Raw genomic sequence first — 25,078 nt, forward strand, 5'->3', positions numbered from 1 at the left:
CGAGTTATCTGCTTTACAATGTGATTCTCCTTATCTGATCTTCCATGCAGATAAGGTAGTTCTGCGTACAAAACCTGGGTTTTTGCCTAAGGTGGTATCTAAGAATATCAATCAAGAGATTGTTGTTCCATCATTGTGTCCTAATCCTTCTTCAAAGAAGGAACGTCTTTTACATAATCTGGACGTGGTTCGTGCTTTAAAGTTTTACTTACAAGCTACTAAAGATTTTCGTCAAACATCTGCTTTGTTTGTTGTTTACTCTGGACAGAGAAGAGGTCAAAAGGCTTCGGCAACCTCTCTTTTTGGCTAAGAAGCATAATCCGTTTAGCCTATAAGACTGCTGGACAGCAGCCTCCTGAAAGGATTACAGCTCATTCTACTAGAGCTGTGGCTTCCACTTGGGCCTTTAAAAATGAGGCTTCTGTTGAACAGATTTGCAAGGCGGCGACTTGGTCTTCGCTTCATACTTTTTCCAAATTCTACAAATTTGATACTTTTGCTTCTTCGGAGGCTATTTTTGGGAGAAAGGTTTTACGGGCAGTGGTTCCTTCCATTTAAGTTCCTGTCTTGTCCCTCCCTTCATCCGTGTACTTTAGCTTTGGTATTGGTATCCCACAAGTAATGGATGATCCGTGGACTGGATACACCTTACAAGAGAAAACACAATTTATGCTTACCTGATAAATTTATTTCTCTTGTGGTGTATCCAGTCCACGGCCCGCCCTGTCATTTTAAGGCAGGTCAAAATTTTAGATTAATCTACAGTCACCACTGCACCCTATGGTTTCTCCTTTCTCGGCTTGTTTCGGTCGAATGACTGGATATGGCAGTTAGGGGAGGAGCTATATAGCAGCTCTGCTGTGGGTGTCCTCTTGCAACTTCCTGTTGGGAAGGAGAATATCCCATAAGTAATGGATGATCCGTGGACTGGATACACCACAAGAGAAATAAATTTATCAGGTAAGCATAAATTGTGTTTTTTTAAAAGTTTCATTAGCTGTTTAAATATTGACAAAAATAAGTGCACAGTTTTAGTGTATATAAAGCAATAAGCGCTGCCATGTTGTAACTTAGGTTACCCTCTTTGCTGTGGCCAATTAGGGACAGTTATATATGGGTCATTAGAATGTACAGCCAATAGCCGTGTGGAATACAAAAGTGTTCTACACTTCCATTTCTAAAAAGTATTTCAGAATGGAATTACAGCAAAAGGGGACAAAATAAATAATCAAAGTATATTGCAAAGTTTTGTTTTTTTATATACAATGTATCATTTTATGCTACCATCTCAAAGTGTTTAATGTCCGTTTTTTTAAACAGATAACACTCACATTAATGGAACAGCACTATCTGTATTGCTTTAAAATGGTTTCAGTAAAGACTTGGTGCATTGTTTGTGATAAAAATTAAAACTTACCTAAGTCTAACCTATTTAAGTTAAACACTTGTTAAATGACGATTAAATATAGTAGAATTGCCTTATCAACAAAGGCTTAACAAAAAGACCATGCTATAGCACTTAATTTTCCTACCCTCTGTATCATGTGACAGCCATCAGCCAACCACAAAACAAAATAATTTATATATATATACACACATACGTATATACTGTGAACTCAGAAAGTGTGCATATATAAAGACAGTGCACAGTTTGATAATGGAAGGAAATTGGAAAGTTTTTTTTTTTTTTATGAATGCTCTAACAGTATAATTGCCTAATAAACAATTCTTTAATAGCAAGACAATGCAACAGCACTTTCAAATCACAAAATGCATATATGTATAGGCTGTGGACATCTTAACTCGTAGGCTGTCCGAATATGTTGCAGCCCCATTCTGGTAGCTAAGGGGCTAAACATGTTGTGCTGCTTGTGTTCAGCAATGAAATGATGCCCCCTTATATAGTCCGTTGTAATATGAGAGCACTCTCTATGCGCCACCTCTGTTAAATTCCACCTGGGTCCCATGGTGCCACCTGATCCAATTATAGAGCCAGTCCTGACTACCCCTTCTCTGCATTGAATGGTAATGCAGTGTTTGTTAAATCCTTGCAAGAAGCTGCAGTGTTCTTGAAGCTTTTCACTTTAGCAGATCTTTGTTGAATAAAGAAAAGCACTGGCCACCTAAAAATCCATTCATTACTTAAAGGGACATTTAAGCACTGTATTTCAAAAGATCTGAATACAAACTAAATCTTTTATAAGCATTTACATTTTAAAAGCCTATAAACACAATGTTTAGAGGTAAATTACATGAAAAGCAGACAAAACAGATAATACAAGTACATTGTGTATTTTACTATCTAATTTAAATGTATGGGTGATTTAATGTTGAACCTAATGTACCTTAAAGCTGAATCCCTAATGGAGGAATATCATCTTATTATATCCCACAATATTTTCTTTTAGAAACCTGATAGTTGGGGGTTATATAACTTGGGTCAGAGGTGGGCATCCCAGGTTTATGACTGGCCTTTCTAGATGGGGTTTAGATGGTCTCCAGATTTAGGTAGAGAAAGTCGTGGGAGAGGCTGCGGGACAGAACTACAGCTTTGCAAAATGCACAACATTTGGAGCTTTGTCTTAAAGGGATATTTCAAAATGAAACTTGTATGATTCAGAAAGAGTATGCAGTTTTAAACAACTTACCAATATACTTGTTACCTAAAATAAAAATATTTCTCTTGGTATCCTTTGGTGAAATGCATACCTAGGTATGCTCTAGAACATCCGATGTGCTTTCCACAAACTCCCGGTAGTACACACAGAATCTGAAGTGCTGTAAATTTAATAGATTATAAACTCTGCACTTGTGTCCCAATCTGAAATAAAGAGCCCAAGCAGGAAAGTATTTAAAGGGATATGAAACCCAAAATGTTTCACATTGCATGCTCATTTGTTCTCTTTGCATCTTTTGTTTAAAGGCAGGGACATGTGCTTAGGAGCCGGCCCATTTCTGGAGCACAATATGGCAGCAGTTTTGCAAGCATGTTAGTGCCCCAGATGCCTACCTAGATATCTCAACACAGAATATCATGGGGACAAAGCAAATATGTAATTTGGAAAGTTTTTTTTTTAAATGTTAGGCTGAATGACAAAAGAACATGTTTGGGTTTCATATGCCTTTAACATATAATCTGTTGCAGTATTTGGGGTCTGGAGCTAAGTATCAAATCAGTATGACCTTTTTTTTTCAATGTAAGTAACTGCTAACATTGTAATGTAGCTCACTGACCTATTTAGAGATCTTATAAACCTATTTGTATTATATATAGCTTGACAATTGTTATATTTTATTTCTTTAAAGGGACAGTCTACACCAGAATTTTTATTGTTTTAAAAGATAGATAATCCCTTTATTACCCATTTCTCAGTTTTGCATAACCAACACAGTTATAATAATATACTTTTAACCTCTGTGATTATCTTGTATCAAAGCCTCTGCAAACTGCCCCTTTTTTCAGTTCTTTTGACAGACTTGCAGTCTAGCCAATCGGTGCCTGCTCCCAGATTACTTCACGTGCACGAGCACAGTGTTATCTATATGAAATATGTGAACTAACACCCTCTAGTGGTGAAAATCTGTTAAAATGCAATCTGAAAGAGGTGGGCTTCAAAGTCTAAGAAATTAGCATATGAACCTCCTAGGTTAAGCTTTCAACTAAGAATACCAAGAGAACAAAGCAAAATTGGTGATAAAAGTAAATTGGAAAATTGTTTAAATTTACATGCTCTATCTGAATCATAAAAGTTTATTTTGGCCTAGACTGTCCCTTTAAATTATAATAACCTCTGAAAATGCAACTGATAATTTGTAAAAGAATGACAATATATAGCAAAATTGTAACATAACACACAGGGAATTGCTTTTGTGACATCATTTAACACTGTGAGAGCCACTGCAGAATATACAACACACAGGGTATACATCACTCACTTTGATGCACACAGCTGGCGATCGGCTTAAAAGTGACGCATTTGTTTCAGTATTTGTCAAAATGGTGATAAGACCAGGAACTGTGCCACAGTCTCTTCTTCATGGGTCCTAACCCACAGTCACACATGCTGGCTTCAAACAGAACAGACAAAACCATCACAGCTCTGTGTATTCTCTCCTAGACACATACAAAACCTGGAGGTGAACTGTGCATGTGGGTACACATCTCATGCCACTAGCCTAACTCAAAGCTATGGGTGCTGACCTGCACTCCCTGACAGCTGTGTTAGCAATCAGTAGCCCAGGCAACCAGACAACCTTGCAAAGCCGATGGGAAAAAAACACCTTATAATATGTATACTGTAAAACTGATAAAACAAAACACAGTATGATAAAAAAACAACATATTGTCAGTCTGCAATAAGTCCAGTGGGCATTATAAATATAGTTTCTTGACCCCCCTAACATTACAAGAATTTTATATGATGCTTTCGTTAAAGGGATAATAACCCCAATTTTTTTCTTTCATGATTCAGATAGAGCAGGCAATTTTAAGCAACTTTCTAATTTACTCCTATTATAAATTTTTCTTTGTTCTCATGATATCTTGATTTGAAAAAGCAGTAATTTAAGGTTAGGAGCCGGCCCATTTTTAGTTCAGCACCTCGGTAGCGCTTTCTGATTGGTTTGCTACATTTAGCCACAAATCCGCAAGTGCTACCCAGATGCTGAACAAAAAATGGTCCGGCTCTAAAGCTTACAGTACTGCCTTTTCAAATCAAGATAACATGAGAACAAAGAAAAATCGATAATAGGAATAAATTAGAAAGGTGCTTAAAATCTCATGCTCTATCTGAATCATGAAAGAAAAAAATTGGGTTTAGTGTCCCTTTAAACATAATTATATGTAGTAAAATTTGGCCTCAGCAGAGATGGCAGCAAACTTGCAAATTAAAAAAATATACAACTATTCTACAATTTCATGTTTAATGCACTTTTAACACAAGATTATTTTTTACTTTCCTCTTGTGTATTACTAGGTTTGTAGCTATAGCTTGTTGTGTGAGGTCTTAAAAACCAGACAGCATAAAAAAGAAAAATTGCAAACACACGTCACTCAGTGTCACTAATGCCGCTTAATATGCAGCTAAAATTCTATTGCTCTCTGCACGATTACATCTTGTATTAACCAAATTAGATTGTGGGGTTAATTTATAGCTGCTTGCATGTTATCAAGGCCTTGCTGTGTATTTTAATCCCTTTGGGTTGTATCTAAAATGTTCAGGCTAAAATTGCTTTATGATTCAGAAGCTTGGACCATCTGTCTTACGTGCAGCTGTTTGGCACTGCAGAAACCCAGAGATAAGACTAGAATAATGAGGTAGAATTCCAGCATTGTTTCAGGCCTTTGTTTCTTGTCTACCCCAGAGTCTATTATATTTGAACCTACTGCTGATAAGAGTGTGAAAGGAACACAGTAACACTGATTTCTGAAGACAACTCTAAAAGCATATTTTAAAATAAAAACATTTTTTTTTTTTTTTTTGGTGTATACTCCTAAAAAAAATATGTTTCTGTATTTCATCACACCTTCCCTTACTCAAGTTAAAGGGATAGTCTAGTCAAAATTAAACTTTCATGATTCAGACAGGGCATGCAATTTTAAGCAACTTTCTAATTGATCACTTTTTCTTCATTCTCTTGGTATCTTTATTTGAAAAAGCAAGAATGTAAGCATAGGAGCTGGCCATTTTTGGTTCAGCACCTGGGTAGCACTTTCTGATTGGTGTCTAAATGTAGCCACCAATCAGCAAATGCTACCCAGGTGCTGAACCAAAAATGGGCCGGCTCCTAAGCTTACTTTCAAATAAAGATATCAAGAGAATGTAGAAAAATTGATAATAGGAGTCAATTAGAAAGTTGCTTAGAATTTCATGCTTTATCTGAATCATGAAAGTTTAATTTTGATTAGACTATTCCTTTAAAGAGACAGATTCCCCCACCACCACCACCACCACTATAATCGTTCCTTGATAGCTTGCTTGTCAGCAGGAGCAGACTTGCATTGTTTTTTTTTTTTAATAACCGTTTCACAGGTTTAACCGGACAGTTCAGTACTTCAGCAGGCTGTCCAGTAAAATCTTCACTAAAATACTGGACACTTGAATATTCCGTTTTTATTAAAGTTCCTGAGTTTTGGCTAAAATGCCTCCTTTTAAAGGTAAACCTCAAACCTCAGTAAAAGGCAAATTCTGGAAGGGAACTGATTCCTGTAATTCACTTTACAAATACTTGGAATAGTAGTTTATCTCAAAATCCTGAATGTTGTGTAGGGCTTTATATATAGCATTATGTTTTTAAAAACCAGAGGAAAAAAATGCTATCAGACCCAGGAAAGAGCGCTCTTTACATGTTAAAATATTTTTTTTAATTGGAAAAAAACAAAACAACCTGTTGGTAAAGCTGTTTGATTTTGGAACTAACAGGAAAATTGTGCCTTGCTGGGCTGTGGGATAGAGGTACTATGGCTGGTAAAGAAACCTCTCAGTTCTGTTGTGGACAGTGCCACTCTGAATGAGCATACAATTCTAACTTGTGGCTGAAGCTTGTGGTTGGCTCCTATATTTGATATAAGTTTGCCAGATTACAAGTGGAGCACTAAATATCGCTTTCTTGAATGCTATATTTGTGCTCCACTGAGTAATAATGGCGCACACTAATGTGCGCTGGTATTACAAGTTTGCAGCAGCTGCTGAGAAGCATTGCGCTCATGAGAGCGTGCTTCCATAGGTTCCAATGAGAGCCTTGTTCGGATGCTGTCATACATGGCATAGAACCAACGTGCAGTGAAGGGGTAATATGTGCAGCGATGGCTGCTAATTGTAAATATATATGTATATGCTTATACAGTATATATATTTATGTGTTAATATGTGTATATACACCTATCAATGCATATATAGTTATGCTTATATACATATGTTTATTTATGTATATATTTATTGGGAACACCCCACAGCTGCCAACTTAACCCCCAAAATACTGCCTAGTGCAGCTTTTTTATTAAAAAAAATAAAAATGCTGACTTTTTTTATTTTATTTATTTAAATAAAATACACTACACTATATTTTTGGGGCACATTTATAAAATTAATCAGAGATCTGATCTCTGGTTAATTTTCTAAGCAATAATTGCTACCGTGAGCTTGCGGTAGTAATAACCAGCCACTTGTAATGGCTGGTTATTTATTGTATGCCTGGAAACGTAATCTAGCCCCTAAATGTGTGTTCTGATGTCCTATTCGGCATAGCTTTTGTATTGACAGAGTTCCTTTGAAACTGAGCCTGATGGAATTAAAAAAAGGAAACTTAAAGGGACATGCCATTCACATTTTTTCTTTTATGATTTAGAAAGCGAATGCAATTTTAAACATCTTTCTAATTTACTTATATTATCTAATTTGTTTTATTCTCTTGATATTCTTTGATGAAAAGCATATCTAGATATGCTCACGAGCTGCTGATTGGTTTCTGCACATAGAAGCATCATGTGATTGGCTCACCATGTGCATTGCTTTTTCTTCAAATAAGGATATTTAACAAATGAAGCAAAATACATTATGGAAGTAAATTGTAATGTTGTTAATATTTCTATTCTCTATCTGAATAATGAAAGAAAGATTTTGGGTTTAGTGGCCCTTTAAGTTCTCTATTAGAATTTTGTTTTTTTAACAGAAGTTCTATCATTATCCCACTAGGTCAAGGAGAATTACTAATCTGCAGAAAGCTATTTTATTTCATAAGTCTGTTTTTTTGTTTTTTTCCTTCTGTTCCCTACGTTCCCAATTGTCTCCCTACTCTCCTCAAAATCTTTCTTTGTAAATTTTGAACATTTTAGCAGTCTCCTTTGAACAGTTTATAGTTTACCTACTTTATATATCTCCTTCTATTGATTAGTCTCCAGTTGTAGTTCATTGTATTCATATTTCTTTTTCATCCTAACACCTACATAGTGTAGGGACATAGTCTAAAGCCTGAATCCGTTGATATCATTCTTCTTCTATATAGTGTACAGTTACAGGTAAATCAGAGCTGCCATTACTTATGGTGTATTTACCCCTTTACCTGTCTCTATTAGTATTTATATTCTTGATCAGGAATGCCAGTAGTTTAGTCAGCCCAAACTATTTAACAAGAGCACCTACTACTGGCTGAGAGGCAAATGGGGAAATCAACCATCTTCTGTTAGATACCAATCTACCCTTTTGGCACATCTGGTCTAGATTGGCTCAGTAGACGAGAAATGAAGGAACTGCTTGTTTGTCATTGGTCCTGCCATGTTTCTTGTTTTGGTTGATCTATAAATTGACAATCAGCTGGCCTTAACCATTGACAAGATCAATATATTAAGTTTCTGTAACTATTTGAGAGTTTATGGCTCATACAAGCTGGTGAGTGATAAAAAAACAAATATGGCAACACTGTGACCTATTGCAGCCACATCAGTTTAAAGGCAATTTTATGATGTAAAACACACAATCCAAACGCAACAAATTATAATGTTTCAGGCTTAAATCATCGTCCTGTATTTGGATACTATTTGTGTTTTACCTTTTTACCTTTATAATAGTACTTTAAAACTAATGTGCCTTATTCTGAGCATAGTGGAGATTTACTTTGCTCTTCATATTGACTTATGAAAGAATGGTTCTGCAGGAGACTGGGAACTAAAGATCTATTGCAATTTGTAATTTGTTACTTTGTTAATAATGGGAAAACGATTGCTTACAACATGGACTTCCACCTTTAATCTGTTAACAATTTAGCACACAACAGCTAATTATATAGAAATTAAGTGGGTACGTTACCCTGTTTCTATGAACAACCAAACAAACAAAAGCTTTGTGCAGGTCTCTGCTGTTTCAGTACAGTGCACAGGTCTGTTTTTAACATGAAAAGTATCTCTTTGGGAGTAGTAGTAATTAAAAAAAACAAACAATCAAAAAAAAAAAAAATCACCATTACCATGTAAGCAACCCATGATAGAGATACTACTAGGATATTGGATTATAGCTTGTTCACTTTAGCTCTGTGTTAAAAAAAACTAGTGTTACTTTTGTGATAAAAAATTATATCTGCATGTTTGTGTGTGTTTTATGTGTATCACTTACACACCTATGTACTACATATGTATAAACCTTAAAGGGACATAATACTCGTATGCTAAATCACTTGAAAGTGATGCAGTATAACTGTAAAAAGCTGACAGGAAAATATCACCTGATCATCTCTATGTAAAAAAGGAAGATATTTTACCTCACAACTTCCACAGCTCAGCAGAGTAAGTTCTGTGTAAAAAGTTATACTGCGCTGCAGGCCAGCTGCAGGTAAAAAAAATAAAATGAAGAAATGAACAGCAGCCAATCAGCATCAGCAGTGCTGAGGTCATGAACTCTTTTATTGTGATCTCATGAGATTTCATAGTAAACTTCCTTAAACTGAAAAGGGAAATAAGATGAGTGTGCACGTAAGCTCACTCCCTTAGCTGTCCCGGGACAGACATACTGATTTGCTTCTTAAAAGTCCTTTACAATGGGATGTGGCTACTGAGGAACTTTTGAGGTAAAATATCTTCCTTTTTTACATAGAGATGTTCAGGTGATATTTTCTAGTCAGCTTTTTACAGCTATGCTGAATCACTTTCAAGTGTTTAAACATTTGGGTATTATGGCCCTTTAAGTACACGTGTGCATGCACACATTTACAGACATTAAGTAAACTTATACGCACACACGTTCATACATATCTACAAACAACATTTAAGTATAGATGTGTACGCACATACATGTACTACATAGTATAAACATTAAGTACACACATGCACGCATACATGTGTACATACATATGTACAGATATTAAGTAAACGTGTACGCACACACATGTACTACATATGTATAAACATTAAGTACACATATGCACGCACACATATGTACAGACGTTAAGTTAACATATACACATACATACATATGTACAAACAATATTAAAGGGACACTGAACCCAAAATATTTCTTTTGCTATCTTTATATGAAAAAGAAGGCATCTAAGCTTTTTTTCTTGGTTCAGAACTCTGGACAGCAGTTTTTGATTGGTGGATGAATTTATCCACCAATCAGCAAGGACAACCTTGGTTGTTCACCAAAAATGGGCCGGCATCTAAACTTACATTCTTGCATTTCAAATAAAGATACCAAGAGAATAAAGAACATTTGATAATAGGAGTAAATTAGAAAGTTGCTTAAAATGTCATGCTCTATCTGAATCACAAAAGAAAAAATTTGGGTTCAGTGTCCCTTTAGGTACAGATGTGGATGCACACACATGTACTACATATGTACAAACACAAATGTGGATGCACACACATGTACTACATATGTACAAACACAAATGTGGATGCACACACATGTACTACATATGTACAAACATTAAGTACACAGACGCACGCACACACACACACGTACTACATCTGTACAAACATTCAGTTAAACGATCTGTTTTAGACACTGTTTTTCAGTTTCTTGCAACTTTTGATTCTATGAACAAATCTTTGAAATGTGTGGTATTATGGGTACCCTGAGTGAGTGGAAATGCTGGAAATTAGAAAAAGAAGACATTGGAATTTCCTTTTAACATTTTAATAAGAAAATAACCTCTGGCATTATCATGTCTTTTTTTTCTATTGATTATATATAAAATGCATTTTAGAAATTCATTAATATGCATTTTCTATTAAAGGAAATTAATTCTCTCTATGTGGTAGTTTTGTGAGAAATTCATTGTAAGAAACGTGTCAGTTTATGTAAAATTAAAGTATATTAAATGCATGATTAGTATTTGTTTCATTTACGGCTTTGCTGCCCTTGTAATTGGAAGATGTGTGAAATTTGGTTATCTGGTAATGACAGATACAACCAGATCTGTCTGTTTTTTGTCAGTCTAAGGAATAAACACACGGCTCTCTCGTTCCTGTTATAATTAAATAATTTGAAATAGAATGGAAGCAGCAATTTCTCAGCTGCTGGTGGGAGCTATGTAGTTTCATCAGCTGCCTGTATCTGCTTGTAGTGTTCTGAGGGAAATGCAGACGTTTTTCTGTAGCCATTACTGCAGTATTAAAATATTAAAGTGACAGTCTACTCCAGTGATTTTTAACCTTTTTTTTGCCGTGGCACACTTTTTTACATTAAAAAATCCTGTGGCACACCACCATCCCAAAATTTAAAAAAAATCACACATTGTAGCCTAATACAGCATATATATATATATATACACATACACACAAACACACACATACTGTATGTATTGTGCTGTTATGCCATGCCTCCTACAAACTACCCCTGCACTGGGAGTAAAAAACAAGCAAAGTTTAAAAAATATGTCACACTGTTGTCAGTCTGCCGTGGCACACCTGAGGATCTCTCACGGCACACTGGTTGAAAAACACTGGTCTACTCTATAACTGTTATTGTTTAAAAAAGATAGATAATCCCTTTATTATCCATTCCCCAGTTTTGCATAATCAACACTCTAATAATAATAATAGACTTTTTATCTCTGTGATTACCTTGTATCTAAGCCTCTGCAGACTGCCCCCTTATTTCAGTTCTTTTGACAGACTTGCATTGTAGACAGTCAGTGCTGACTCATTAATAACTCCATAGGAGTTATCACATTATCTATAGGGCCCACATGAACTAGCGCTTTCTAGCTGTAAAATCTGTCAAAATGCAGTAAAATAAGAAGCGGCCTTCAAGGGCTTAGAAATTAGCATGTGAGCCTACCTAGGTTTAGATTTCAACAAAGAGAACAAATCAAATGTGATTATTTTAATACTAGGCACTTTTTTATGCGAGCTAACTGTTTAAAATGTTATCCAGTCGGCGCTCTAGCTGTATGGCACTCACACAATTTGTAAAAAAATCTCACAAAAATAATACTTTTGAGGTGGGCGGCTGGAGCACGGAGTATTACAATGGCGCCGCTAGATTAGATTGAAAAGTAATTTACAGCGGATCTTCATTAGAGGTGGTCAATTAAAGTGCCTGTAAAATATTGCTTAGATTCCGGACCTAATTTTAAAACGTTAAGTTTACTATCAGTTTAAATTTAGAAATATTTACAGTACACTGCGTCTCTTTAAGCTCAATGCACAGCTAATTTCTAGGAAATAAATTTTAAATTAACTACAGTAATATATTAAACAATAAACAAATGCATGAAAAGGCACTTCCATAACATACTCATATACATATATACTGTGAACTTTTCATAATGAGAAAATTAGGAAGTTCTTTTTTTATTATTTTTTATTGTATACTCCGAGTCTATCTGAATCATGAAAGTTTAATTTTGACTTTTATTGTGCGTTTAAATACCTAAGTATTATCTTTGTGTGTAGAGAGAAGATAAGGATATCTGCTTTTTGCGCAGATCATTTCAGTGGGCGTGTTCTTGAGAATAATTGTTTGTTTTAAAGTGAATGTAAATTTTGATGCTAAAGTGCCCGGTTTTTAAAAATTTGATTAAAAACAGGGGCACTTTAATTCATCAAAATTTACATTTCACTCCTGTTGTGAAAAAAAACTTACCTTTGCTCTTGACAGCAGCTCCAGCTTCCTCCACCCGTCGCAAAGCCTCTTCCTGGGGAAGGCTTCCTCCAATCACGGCATTGAATCACACACTGATTCCTCCGGGGGGAAGCTGTGATTGGAGGATGACCCATCCATCATTTCTGACATCAGAAATGGCTTGCGACAACCGGAGGAAGCTGGAGCAGCTGTCAAGATTTAAAGGTAAGTATTTTTTCACAATGAGTGAAATGTAAATTTTGATGAATTAAAGTGCCCCTGTTTTTAATCAAATTTTTAAAACTGGGCACTTTAGCATCAAAATGTATTCACTTTAATGAGCAAAAACTGCTTTTTCAAATGCCAAAAATACCCAAAAGGAGCAATGTCCAATACTTTTAATACCCCACAGCTGGTATAGCAAGTATTTGGGAACATGTTAAAGGGACAAAAAACCCTAACCTTTCTTGATTCAGATAGAGCATGCAATTGTAAACCACTTTACAGCTTACTTCTATTATTAAATTTGCTTCATTCTCTTGCTATCCATTTATAAATGCTTTAATGGAAACTAGAAGTTGTCATTGTATGAATGTAAATCATCTGCCTGTTTCTTCTTCTCCTTTTCATTTTGGTAACTTTTAAAGGGACAGTAAAGTAAAAATTAAACGATCATAATTCTGGTTGTACAATTTTAATCAACTTTCCAATTTACATTCTACTTTCTAATTTGCTTTGTTCTGTTATCCTTCCTTTTTTTTTTTTTTTTTTTTTTTAAAAAGCATAGCTAACTAGACTCAGGAGCACCAATGGCTCTAATAGCAGCTAGATGCACATATTCCTCTTGTTATTGATTCACCTGACGTTTCCAGCTAGCTCCCAGTAAACCATTGCTGCTCCTTCCAGAAAGGATACCAAGGGATTAAAGAAAATTTGATTATAGACGTAAATTGGACAGTTGTTTAAAATGATATGCTCCGAGTAATAAAAGTTTCATGTTTATTTGCCCATCCCTATTCTAAACCTACACATGTATCTATTGCATTATGTGCCGTAGTAGCACCTTTATTAGATGATTCTAGCGTTGCGTCCTTTTCCTTACTAGATCTATGTGTATACATCATGATATCATTTGTTTTCACTGCTAGTCGGTAGCCTGATATCCCTTATGACCAATTTGTTTTAAAATCTAATGTCTCCAGAGAGAGTGATGAGATTGTACAGTGAGCACACTGAGGACAGGGTTATTAAAGTTTACTCATTTTATGACATCAGTATTTAGTAAAATGCAAAACTCTCTTCTGTTTGTTCAACAGGTTCATTTTGACCAGTTTAAAGAAGCTCTAATTCTTCTATTATCCAGCACGTTATCAAATGAAGAAAGTTTCCAGGAACCAGGTAATTTTTTTGAATTTTTTTTAAAAAAAAATGAATAAATAAAAGTAGTGTAAAAATCATCATCTATATAAATTTTACAATGCACAGTGGACTAATGCACACTTAGTGCAACCATTTTATGTCAAATATACAGATTTGTCGTAAACCTCTCTGTCTGCTCTGAATTTTTTTTTTTTATGAGGTGGTCAATTAAAGGGACAAGTTGAATTTGAATTTCTTAGTTCAGATCAAGCATACACAAGGGTTTTCATTATACTTCTGTTGTCAAATTTACTTTGTGCTATTGTTATCCTTTTGTTGAAAAACATACCTAGGTGGATCAGGAGCAGCAGAAGGCTCCTGGGATCTAGCTGCTGATTGGATGCTGTGCATAAATTCCTCTTATTAGCTCACCAAATGTGTTCAGCTAGCTCCCAGTAGCTCTTTGCTGCTCTGGAGCTGACTTTAAATGACCTTTGCAGGGGTTAAACACAGTTATGTGCAAGAAAATTCACCATAATAAAATGCCTTAACACATTTTTGCACTTTTACGTCTTTAATTTGTACATTAGGGATTGAATTTTGAATTAAACCTAATAAACTTGATCAAATTGCTTAGGCTTAAGAAGTATTATTAAATCCTTATAGCATGAGTTTGTGTGACCCTAACTTGGACAATAATGTGGACACAAGTCCTAACCATATAATGATGACACATGACAACCATCTCAAGTAAATGTAAAAATATTTTTTTTTTTTAAATTGGTAGATTTCAAACTAATGTCCCTAACTTTAGCGGCTCTGGCCTAGAAGTTTACGCTCCTAACTACCAGATTACAGTATTGTTGACCTTGTCAACCTTGCAGGGCTTTTGCCTGGATAATTATTATTTGCTTTGCAGGATTGCATCGTTTGAGCTGTGTACATTTTCTTCAGATTACTGCCTTCCCTAGTAATGAGAGGTTAGACGCGCAATACATTCATGTTGCTAAGTAATCAAGTAACAGCCACAACATATAGCAAAATGTACTGACTGTAGTACGTCATTAACAGGCCTGTGCTTTGTTTTCAAGTATAAATTGCATAGATTCTTTTGATCTTTTAAAAAAAAATATGGGAACAGATTATCGTTTATGGCACATTCACCTTGATATGCTAATGTTTAATTGTAAAATGTTTCACCCTTTAGCTGCTGAGACATTCTGTAAGTACTTACACAAATCATACTTTTAATTGTATTTATTTTTGTCTGCAGACCAAGCATTTTTTTTTAAAATAACTTTAGTTTGCAGAAATAGCGCACATTTTATTGTCTCACATTTAGCATCAATTCATCTTGCCAAAACTCCAACATTATATTATTATTTATTGTTTTATAACTTATAACTAATATTGTTCAATAAAAATGAATAATTAAAAATTAAAAAAATTAAACTGTTTTTGTGCAAAATCTTGTAATGTATGCAGAAAATTATAGATCATTCTAAATACATTTTAACATTCGTTTTTTATTTTTTTGAAAAAAATAAATAAATGAATAAATAAAATAGTTGTGTAAAAAAAAAAATCATCCTCTATAGAAATTTTATAAAATATAAGCAATTTTTTTCTCATTCATTCAGTTCTCCAATTTATTTTGATTCTCAAAAAAATGTATTCGTATAGGAAAACAAATCTATCTAGTCCTTACATCAGTGATTTTTAACCTTTTTTTTGCCGTGGCACACTTTTTTACATTAAAAAATCCTGTGGCACACCACCATCCCAAAATTTTTAAAAAAATCACACATTGTAGCCTAATACAGCATATATATATACACATACACACAAACACACACATACTGTATGTATTGTGCTGTTATGCCATGCCTCCTACAAACTACCCCTGCACTGGGAGTAAAAAACAAGCAAAGTTTAAAAAAATATGTCACACTGTTGTCAGTCTGCCGTGGCACACCTGAGGATCTCTCACGGCACACTAGTGTGCCACGGCACACTGGTTGAAAAACACTGCCTTACATCAATAGCACCACAAAATAAGGCTAGCGATTACTGCCAGGGAGGTGACTGTTATTACCACGATCGCTAGAGGGGCATGAAACCTTATTTGAATTGGTCACACTCATACAAAGTAAGGGGTCTTATGATTTTTTTTTCCTTTGTGAGGGGGGGTATTTAAGTCCTCTTAAAATTTACCATAACCCCAAAATAAAACCAATGCTGAGAAGTATTTGTCATAGTTATAACCATTATTATCAGCTGGAAGGACAAAGGAACAATCATTTGAAAGAGCAAGATTGGTGTCTCAAGTTTCCCTATTTATTGTGGGGTCAACATAGGGGGTGCCTCACCAACTGATGTTCCATATGACAATGATTTAATTGTTGCCTTGGTGATCAGTGGATGCAACCAGCACATGTGGCCCTTCCTTTAAAAGTGAAGCGTCTCCTTTTTTTTTTCCTTCAAAAGAGGGGCCACTTATTTTGGAGTGCTGTGGTCCCTTTTATAGGCCACATGTTTGTTAAAAGGCTCCTAGTATACAGATGATGGTGTAATGCTGAATCCGGAGAACGTATTGCTCTCCGCATTCATCGTTGTCTGTTGGACCTGATCCGCACTGTCGGATCAGGTCCGACAGACATTTGATAAATAGGCCTCATAGTGTGTGCTGCATGCTGCCTTTAAGGAATAGGGGCTCCTTCCCTACCCTCTCATCTGTAAATTGGGGATGGGCGAATATGGTGAAAGTACAATTCGCTTGGTAGAACAAATAGTCCTGTGGACATTCGTTTTGGACAATGGAATGTTAAAAACAAAAATCCATTAAAATTCAGTAATCAAATATTATTTACGATTTTTGAATGTTCATTATTAGATCAAATATCCACAGTCAAAATTTCAAATGTAACATTTGAATTAACAAATACTATTTAGAAGTTCAATAGTTTATGTGGTGGGGAATTTAGTAAGTTGATACATAATAGATACAAAAATATTGATTCAAATTTTTATTTTTCGAATATTGCAAAATTTTAAAGAGAGTATTAGAAATACTATTACAAATATATCAATTCAAATATTTCTAATTCGAATATTGCATAATTTAAATCGAATTATGCAATATTTGAATTAGAAAACTTTGAATTGAATATTACTTTTCTAGATAGCATTAGAAATACTATTACATTAAACAAATGTTAGATGTTGTACAACCATTCGAAATTTAAACCAAACTAACAAATACGTTAAAATTTGTTTCATTTTTCTAATGTTGCAAAACATTTGCCCGTATCTACAGTAAATACATTAAGGAGGTAATTGCCATATTTATACAAATCAACATTTTGAGGCTTTCCAAGGGGTGTCTCCAGGGCCTGTAAAACAATTTTCTTTTTAAAGACATGATGAATCCACGGATCATCATCCTAACTTATGGGATATCCACCTCCTGGTCAGCAGGAGGAGGCAAAGAGCACCACAGTAGAGCTGTTAAGTAGCTCCTCCCTTCCCTCCCACTCTAGTCATTCTATTTGCCTACGTTAGTGATATGAAGAGGTAAAGTGAGGTGTTAGATTCTTCAATCAAGAGTTTATTATTTTTAAAGTAGTTCCAGAGTGTTCTTCTTTGTTCTAGGGTGTAGCCGTAGTCCATTTCACTTCAGAGTCGCATTGGAACCGCATGTCAATAGAAGCAAGCGGTTTGTAGCAGTGTGGAAGCCATCCTCTCCTGCAGCGCTGGGACTTAGCTGGAGAATCAGTTTGGCAGGTAGGCGCCTCAGCAGAGCTGCTGAGGCGTAGAGGTGTCGGAAGAGTTTAGGTTGCTTAATTGAGGATACATTTTTTTCTTTTTAAGGAAAATAGTTTGCTTTTAACATTTAAAGTCACAGTATCACTTTTTTGTCATTACAAATAAAGTTATCTATATAAATTTCATTTTTTTCTTTTGGAGTCACAGTTCTTACAGTAAAAAACGTTTGCTTTTTAAAAATTTAAAGGGCCAGTAGCAGTTTATTATAATAAATTATTTTTATTTTACATAATTTTTCTGTGCTTCAGTATGTACATAGGAGCTGTGCAAGGTTTTACTTGCTCCATGTGTTTGGATGCCAATGTGGAACCACCAATTCCTTTTTTCCCCCCATGAATTGAGAGTGCTTTAAGTTATAGAGAAGATTTTTCATGAGCAAAATTTTTCTAAAGCGGATGTTTCTCAGGAGTCTGACGAGATTCAGAGTATGCCGCAGCTTTCTCCCCAAGCGTCCCAAACTTTAACGCCCGCACAAGCAGTGCCCTGTACTTCTGCTCTAGCACCTGCGGGAGTTACTTTAAAGGACATAGCTGCGCTTATGTCTTCCACAATTTCTGATGCGTTGTCTGCTTTTCCTATGCTACAAGGCAAGCGTAAGAGGAAAGACAACCATGTTAGCAGTGAGGTTTCTGATTCCATGGTGGCAGTCTCAGAGGTACCCTCCCAGGGAACTGAGATGGAGGGTATAGAGGTTCTATCAGAAGACGAAATTTCAGACTCGGAGAGTTCATTGCCTTTGACTGATTCAGAGGTTTTCTCTTTAAACTAGAACACCTCTGCCTGTTACTCAGGGAGCTTTTGGTTACCTTAGACGACTGTGATTCCACTGTGAAATTGAGTAAATTGGACAGATATTTTGATGTCCCTACTTACTCAGATGTTCTTCCAGTTCCTAGGCGAGCTTCGGAGATTGTTTCTAAGGAATGGGAGAGACAAGTTATTCCCTTCTCTCCTTCTCCTATTTTCAAAAAGATGTTTCCTATAGCTGCAGCGGTCAAGGAAACTTGGCAATCGGTTCCTAAGGTGGAAGTGGCTATCTCCACCTTAGCCAAGCAAACTACTATTCCTATTGAGGATAGTTGTGCCTTTAAAGACCCCATGGACAAGAAGTTGGAGGGTCTACTTAAAAAGATTTATGTTCACCAGGGTCTGCTATTGCAGCCGGCTGCGTGCATTGCTACTGTCACTAGTGCGGCAGCTTATTGGTTTGATGCTCTGTCCGAGTCTCTTTAGTCTGAGACTCCTTTAGAGGAGATCCAAGATATGATTAAAGCTCTGAAGTTAGCCAATGCTTTTATTACGGATGCTTCTCTGCAAACTACTAAATTGGCAGCTAAGAGTTCTCTATCCTAGCCCGCAGAGCCTTATGGTTAAAACCTTGGTCTGCGGACGTGTCCTCCAAGTCTAAGCTTCTAGAAATTCCTTACAAGGGAAATACCTTGTTTGGACCTGGTCTGAAGCAAATTATCTCTGATATCACGGGAGGTAAGGGTCATCTCCTTCCTCAGGATAAGAGAAGTAAACAAAAGGACGACAAAGTAATTTTCGTTCCTTTCGAAATTTCAAGGGAAATTCTCTTCCTCCTCTAAACAGGAAGGAAACTTTTCGCAATCTAAGCCTACTTGGAGACCCAACCAGCCTTTTAAAAAGGGTAAACAGTCCAAGAAGCCTGCTGTTGAATCCAAAACTGCATGAAGGGCATGCCCCCGATCCGGGACCGGATCTGGTAGGGGCAGACTTTCTTTCTTCGTTCAGGCTTGGGTGCGGGACGTTCAGGATCCCTGGGCTATAGAAATAGTGTCCCAAGGATACAAATTGGAGTTCAAAAATTTTCCTCCCCGAGGAAGATTTCTTCTTTCAAGATTATCTGCAAACCAGATAAAAAGAGAGGCATTCTTACATTGTGTAAGAGACCTCTCCTCCCTGGGAGTAATTATTCCCGTTCTTGTACAGGAACACGGGCAGGGTTTTTATTCAAATCTGGTTGTAGTTCCCAAAAAGGAGAGAACTTTCAGACCTATCTTAGACCTCAAGAGTTTAAACAAGTTTCTCAGAGTTCCATCTTTCAAGATGGAAACTATTCGTGACCACAGTGGACTTAAAGGATGCATATCTACATGTTCCTATCCACAGAGATCATCACAAGTTCCTAAGGTTTGCCTTTCAGTTTGTGGCTCTTCCTTTCGGGCTGGCCACGGCACCCAGAATTTTCACAAAGGTTCTGGGGTCTCTGCTGGCGGTTCTAAGACCACGGGGCATTGCGGTGGCGCCTTATCTGGACGATATTCTGATCCAGGCACCATCTTGTCAACAAGCAAGCTCTCATACCCTCGTTGTGCTATCCTTCCTGAGAACTCACGGGTAAAAAAAGGTAAATCTGGAAAAGAGTTCCTTAATCCCGAAGACAAGGGTGACTTTCTTGGGAACTCTAATCGATTCTATATCTATGAGGATTTTTCTGACAGAGGTCAGAAAATCAAAGATTCTAGATACCTGTCAAGCCCTTCAGTTCAATCCTCGGTCGTCAGTGCCTCAGTGCATGGAAGTAATCGGATTGATGGTGGCGGCAATGGACATCATACCGTTTGCTCGGTTTCACCTCAGGCCTCTGCAGTTAAACATGCTCAGGCAGTGGAATGGAGATTATGCAGATTTGTCTCCTCGAATAACCCTGGAACAGGAGACGAGGGACTCTCTTCAATGGTGGTTGTCTCTGGATCATCTATCCCAGGGAACCTGCTTTCGCAGACCTTCCTGGGTGATTGTGACAACAGACGCCAGCCTTTTAGGATGGGGAGCTGTCTGGGGTTCCCTAAAGGCTCAGGGAGTATGGACTCAGGCAGAGTCTGTTCTTCCTATAAACATTCTGGAACTAAGAGTGATCTTCAATGCTCTTCTGGCCTGGCCTCAGTTGGCTTCGGCCCAGTTCATCAGATTCCAGTTAGACAACATAACGACAGTGGCTTACATCAATAAGGAAGGAACGAGGAGTTCCTTAGTGATGACCGAGGTAGCCAAGATAATCCGGTGGGCGGAGGCTCATTCTTGCCATCTGTCAGCGATCCACATTCCAGGGGTGGACAACTGGGAGGCGGACTTTCTGAGCAGGCAGACTTTTCATCTGGGAGAGTGGGAACTTCATCCGGAAGTTTTCTCCAACCTGATTCTCAAATGGGGTCGGCCGGAGTTAGATCTCATGGCATCTCGTCAGAATGCCAAGCTTTCGAGATACGGGTCGAGGTCCAGGGATCCCCAGGCGGAACTGATAGATGCTCTGGCAGTTCCTTGGTCCTTCAGCCTAGCATACCTATTTCCCCCGTTTGCACTTCTTCCTCGGGTCATTGCTCGAATCAAACGGGAGAAGGCGTTGGTGATCCTCATTGCCCCTGCTTGGCCTCGCATTGGTATGCCGATCTGGTGGGCATGTCATCCCTGCCACCTTGGAGACTTCCGTTGAGGAAGGACCTTCTCATTCAAGGACCCTTCCTTCACCCAAATCTAGTTTCTCTGAAGCTGACTGCTTGGAGATTGAACGCTTAATCCTATCCAAGCAAGGTTTTTCTGATTCGGTCATAGAGACCAAGATTCAGGCGCGTAAGCCTGTAACTAGAATGATTTACCATAAGATATGGCGTAAATATCTCTATTGGTGTGAATCCAAGGGCTATTCATAGAGTAGAGTTAGGATTCCCAGAATTGTATCTTTTCTCCAAGAAGGTTTGGAGAAGGGTTTATCGACAAGTTCCCTAAAGGGTCAGATCTCTGCCTTATCTATTTTGTTACACAAACTTCTGGCAGATGTCCCAGATGTACAATCTTTTTGTCAGGCCTTGGTTAGGATCAGGCCTGTGTTCAAACCAGTTACTCCTCCATGGAGTCTAAATTTAGTTCATGAAGTTCTTCAAGGGGCTCCGTTTGAGCATATGCATTCCTTAGATATTAAGTTGTTATCTTGGAAAGTTTTATTTCTTGTTGCTATTTCTTCAGCTTGAAGAGTGTCTGAGCTATCGGCGTTGCAATACAATTCACCATTACCTTATTTTCCATTCAGATATGGTAGTTTTATGTACTAAACTAGGGTTTCTTCCTAAAGGTTGTTTCAGACAGGAACATTAATCAGGAGATTGTTGTTCCTTCCTTGTGTCCTAATCCTTCTTCTCAAAAGGAACGTCTTCTGCACAATTTGGACGTAGTTTGTGCTTTAAAATTTTACTTACAAGCGACTAAGGACTTTCGTCCGTCTTCTTCTCTGTAATTTTCTCTGGAAAACGTAAGGGTCAGAAAGCTACGGCTACTTCTTTCTTTTTGGCTGAAGAGTATCATCCGTTTTGCATATGAGACTGCTGGACAGCAGCCTCCTGAAAGAGTTACAGCTCATTCCACTAGGGCTGTTGCTTCCTCATGGGAATTCAAAAATGAAGCTTCTGTAGAACAGATTTGTAAGGCTGCAACTTGGTCTTCTGTTCACACGTTTTCTAAATTTTATAAATGTGATACTTTTGCCTCGGCTGAGGCTGCTTTTGGGATAAAGGTTCTTCAAGCAGTGGTGCCTTCCGTTTAGGTTCCCTGACTTGTCCCTCCCTTATCATCCGTGTACTCTAGCTTGGGTATTGTATCCCATAAGTAAGGATGATGATCCGTGGACTCATCGTCTCTTTAAAAAGAAAAGAAAATGTATTTTTACCTGATAAATTTGTTTCTTTTTAGACACGAAGAGTCCACGGCCCGCCCTGTTCTTTTAGACAGGTTGTTTTTTTTATTATAAACTTCAGACACCTCTGCACCTTGACTTTTCCTTTCTCTTCCTAACTTTGGTCGAATGACTGGAGTGGGAGGGAAGGGAGGAGCTATTTAACAGCTCTGCTGTGGTGCTCTTTGCCTCCTCCTGCTGACCAGGAGGTGGATATCCCATAAGTAAGGATGATGATCTGTGGACTCATCGTGTCTAAAAAGAAACAAATTTATCAGGTAAGCATAAATTTTCTTATTTTGCACGCAGACCTTTTGCAATGCAGAAAATAATTACTGATACATAAATAAAACATTTAAAATTCTGGAATAGATCCTGCAGGATTATGAATGCTTATTTTAAATATTGTACGCATTGTTTGCTTGACTAATGTAGTAACTCATATATTTAACTATAATTGACCACAGCAAAAAAAAAAAGGCTATTTGAAATTGCTTTGTATTAACTCCCTGGACTGCAAAACAATACAAATGTCACTAAGAAAAAGGGCATTTATAAAAAAAAATTGTAACAATTGACAATATTTATTTTATATTTACAAAGCAATGTTTACGTGTATAAAAAAAGTCTTTAAAATATTATTATTAGTGCAACAACTTATAATTCATTTGTAAAGTGAACACATTTTTTCAGAATTCCTTAAAGGGACAGTTTACTTTCCTTTAATTGGTTACCAATTATCCACTTTACCTGCTGGAGTGTATTAAACTGTTTACAAGTATTTCTTTTACCCTTATATTGGCATTTGAAATAGTTGATGTAGCCTGTGGTATCCCCACCTATTCTGAAAGTTTCTGGCTTTAAGTCCAAGCTATAGATGATCTTTGTAAACACAGCCAGCTGAAGAAATTACACACTCAGTGGGGTATAGAAGATATAAGGTAATAACATTTTGATTTTCCATTGTTCTCTCCAAGTATTGGTCTTTGGTTTATGGACAGATATAAGATAAAGAAGTATGTATATGTACACAATGTGATAAAGTAATGAGATTAGATTATACCTACAAGCTCAACCCATTTTATTAGGCTGTGGCTTCAAAAGCAAAATCAGTTATTTAATATACACAAATAAAACCTTAAAAAGCAAATTCTCATACATTTTATGCTCTGCAGTTGGTAAAAAAGGTAATTGGAACTACATTAAGGGAAAACCAATTTTACTGTATACTGTCCCTTTAACTAAAGAAACTAATGATTGAATACAAAAATGTGTTCATTTAGTTTCACCTATCTATTAATTGGAGAAGAAGCATAAACAAATGTTCTTATTCGCTTATTACTTTGTTTAGTTTATGAATAGATTTTAGACAAATTAATTTGCAAACAGATAGTGAAAACAAATTTTTGTAGCTATCTAATTATTATACAGGTACAAACTTATCCTGAAATCCAAACTTTTTAAATTAATATTATTTTTTAAAAATACAATGATAAAATATTACTGTTTGATTTTTGTGTTGTAAAATGCAAATTCTAGTTGATATTTATTTAAAACAACAAATATTACCTTTCTCATTACAGTATTGTATAGGCTGTATTATATGTAAATATTGCCAAAATGACACAAGATGTTATTTAAATTTGTTCTCATCCGCTCTCCAAACTTTCCCATTTTACAGAGGCAAATATTCCAAAAGTCAAACTATAACAAAGTCCAAACCTTTTCCGGTCCCAGTTTAGATAAAGGGTTTTCTACCTGTTATCATTTATTTGTAAAACCGCACAAAAGTTAGAATGGTGCAAATAGTTTTTATCTGTTATTTGTTAGTGTATAAAGCATTAAGATTTTGTGGATTCCCCAGTATGGTGTTGTTTTGTTTTTTACTTTATTTTTATTTTATATATTTTCATATGTCTATAAGCAGGTTGATACAATAAACTAAGATTATTTCAAAATGTTAAATGTATCAGTTTAAAGGGACATAATACTTATAGGCTACATCACTTGAAACTGATGCCGTATAACTGTAAAAAGCTGACAGGAAAATATCACCTGAGCATCTCTATGTAAAAAAGGAAGATATTTTACCTTACAATTTCCTCAGCTCAGCAGAGTAAGTTCTGTGTAAAAAGTTGTACTCGACTGCTGCTCAGCTGCCGTAAACCCCCCCAAAAAAACATGAAGAAATGAACAGCAGCCAATCGGCATCAGCAGCGCTGAGGTCATGAACTATTTTACTGTGGTCTCATGAGATTTCACTTTCATGAGATTTTATTGTAAACTTCCTTACACTGAATAGGGAAATAAGATGAGTGTGCACGAAGCTCACTCCCTTAGCTGTCCCGGAACAGACATACTGATTTGTTGCTTAGAAGTCCTTTACAATGGAATGTGGCTGCTGAGAAACTTTTGAGGAAAAATATATTTCTTTTTTACAGAGAGATGTTCAGGTGATATTTTCTAGTCAGGGTTTTACAGCTATACTGCATCACTTTCAAGTGTTTAAACATTTGGGTATTATGGCCCTTTAAGGTAAAAAATATTTTTACAATAAAAGGGATAGGGTAGTCAAAATTAAATTTTCATGATTCCGATTGAGCATGTTATTTTTAAGACCCTTTTTACATTCACTTTATATTAT

The 25,078-nt window shown here is 36.4% G+C and overlaps 1 protein-coding gene across 2 annotated transcripts in view; it reads left to right on the plus strand.

The window, feature by feature from the left end:
• The window catches only part of NIN (ninein), a gene marked incomplete in the record, with an annotated part of 241,706 nt that overhangs the window by 41,399 nt on the left and 175,229 nt on the right, over nt 1-25,078 (plus strand). For both annotated transcript variants that reach the window (XM_053697636.1, XM_053697637.1), the window contains 1 exon segment: nt 13,877-13,958. In XM_053697636.1, the coding sequence (XP_053553611.1) occupies nt 13,877-13,958 (82 nt within the window).

This window comes from Bombina bombina, chromosome 1 (assembly GCF_027579735.1).
Source record: "Bombina bombina isolate aBomBom1 chromosome 1, aBomBom1.pri, whole genome shotgun sequence".
Classification (NCBI taxonomy): Eukaryota; Metazoa; Chordata; class Amphibia; order Anura; family Bombinatoridae; genus Bombina; species Bombina bombina.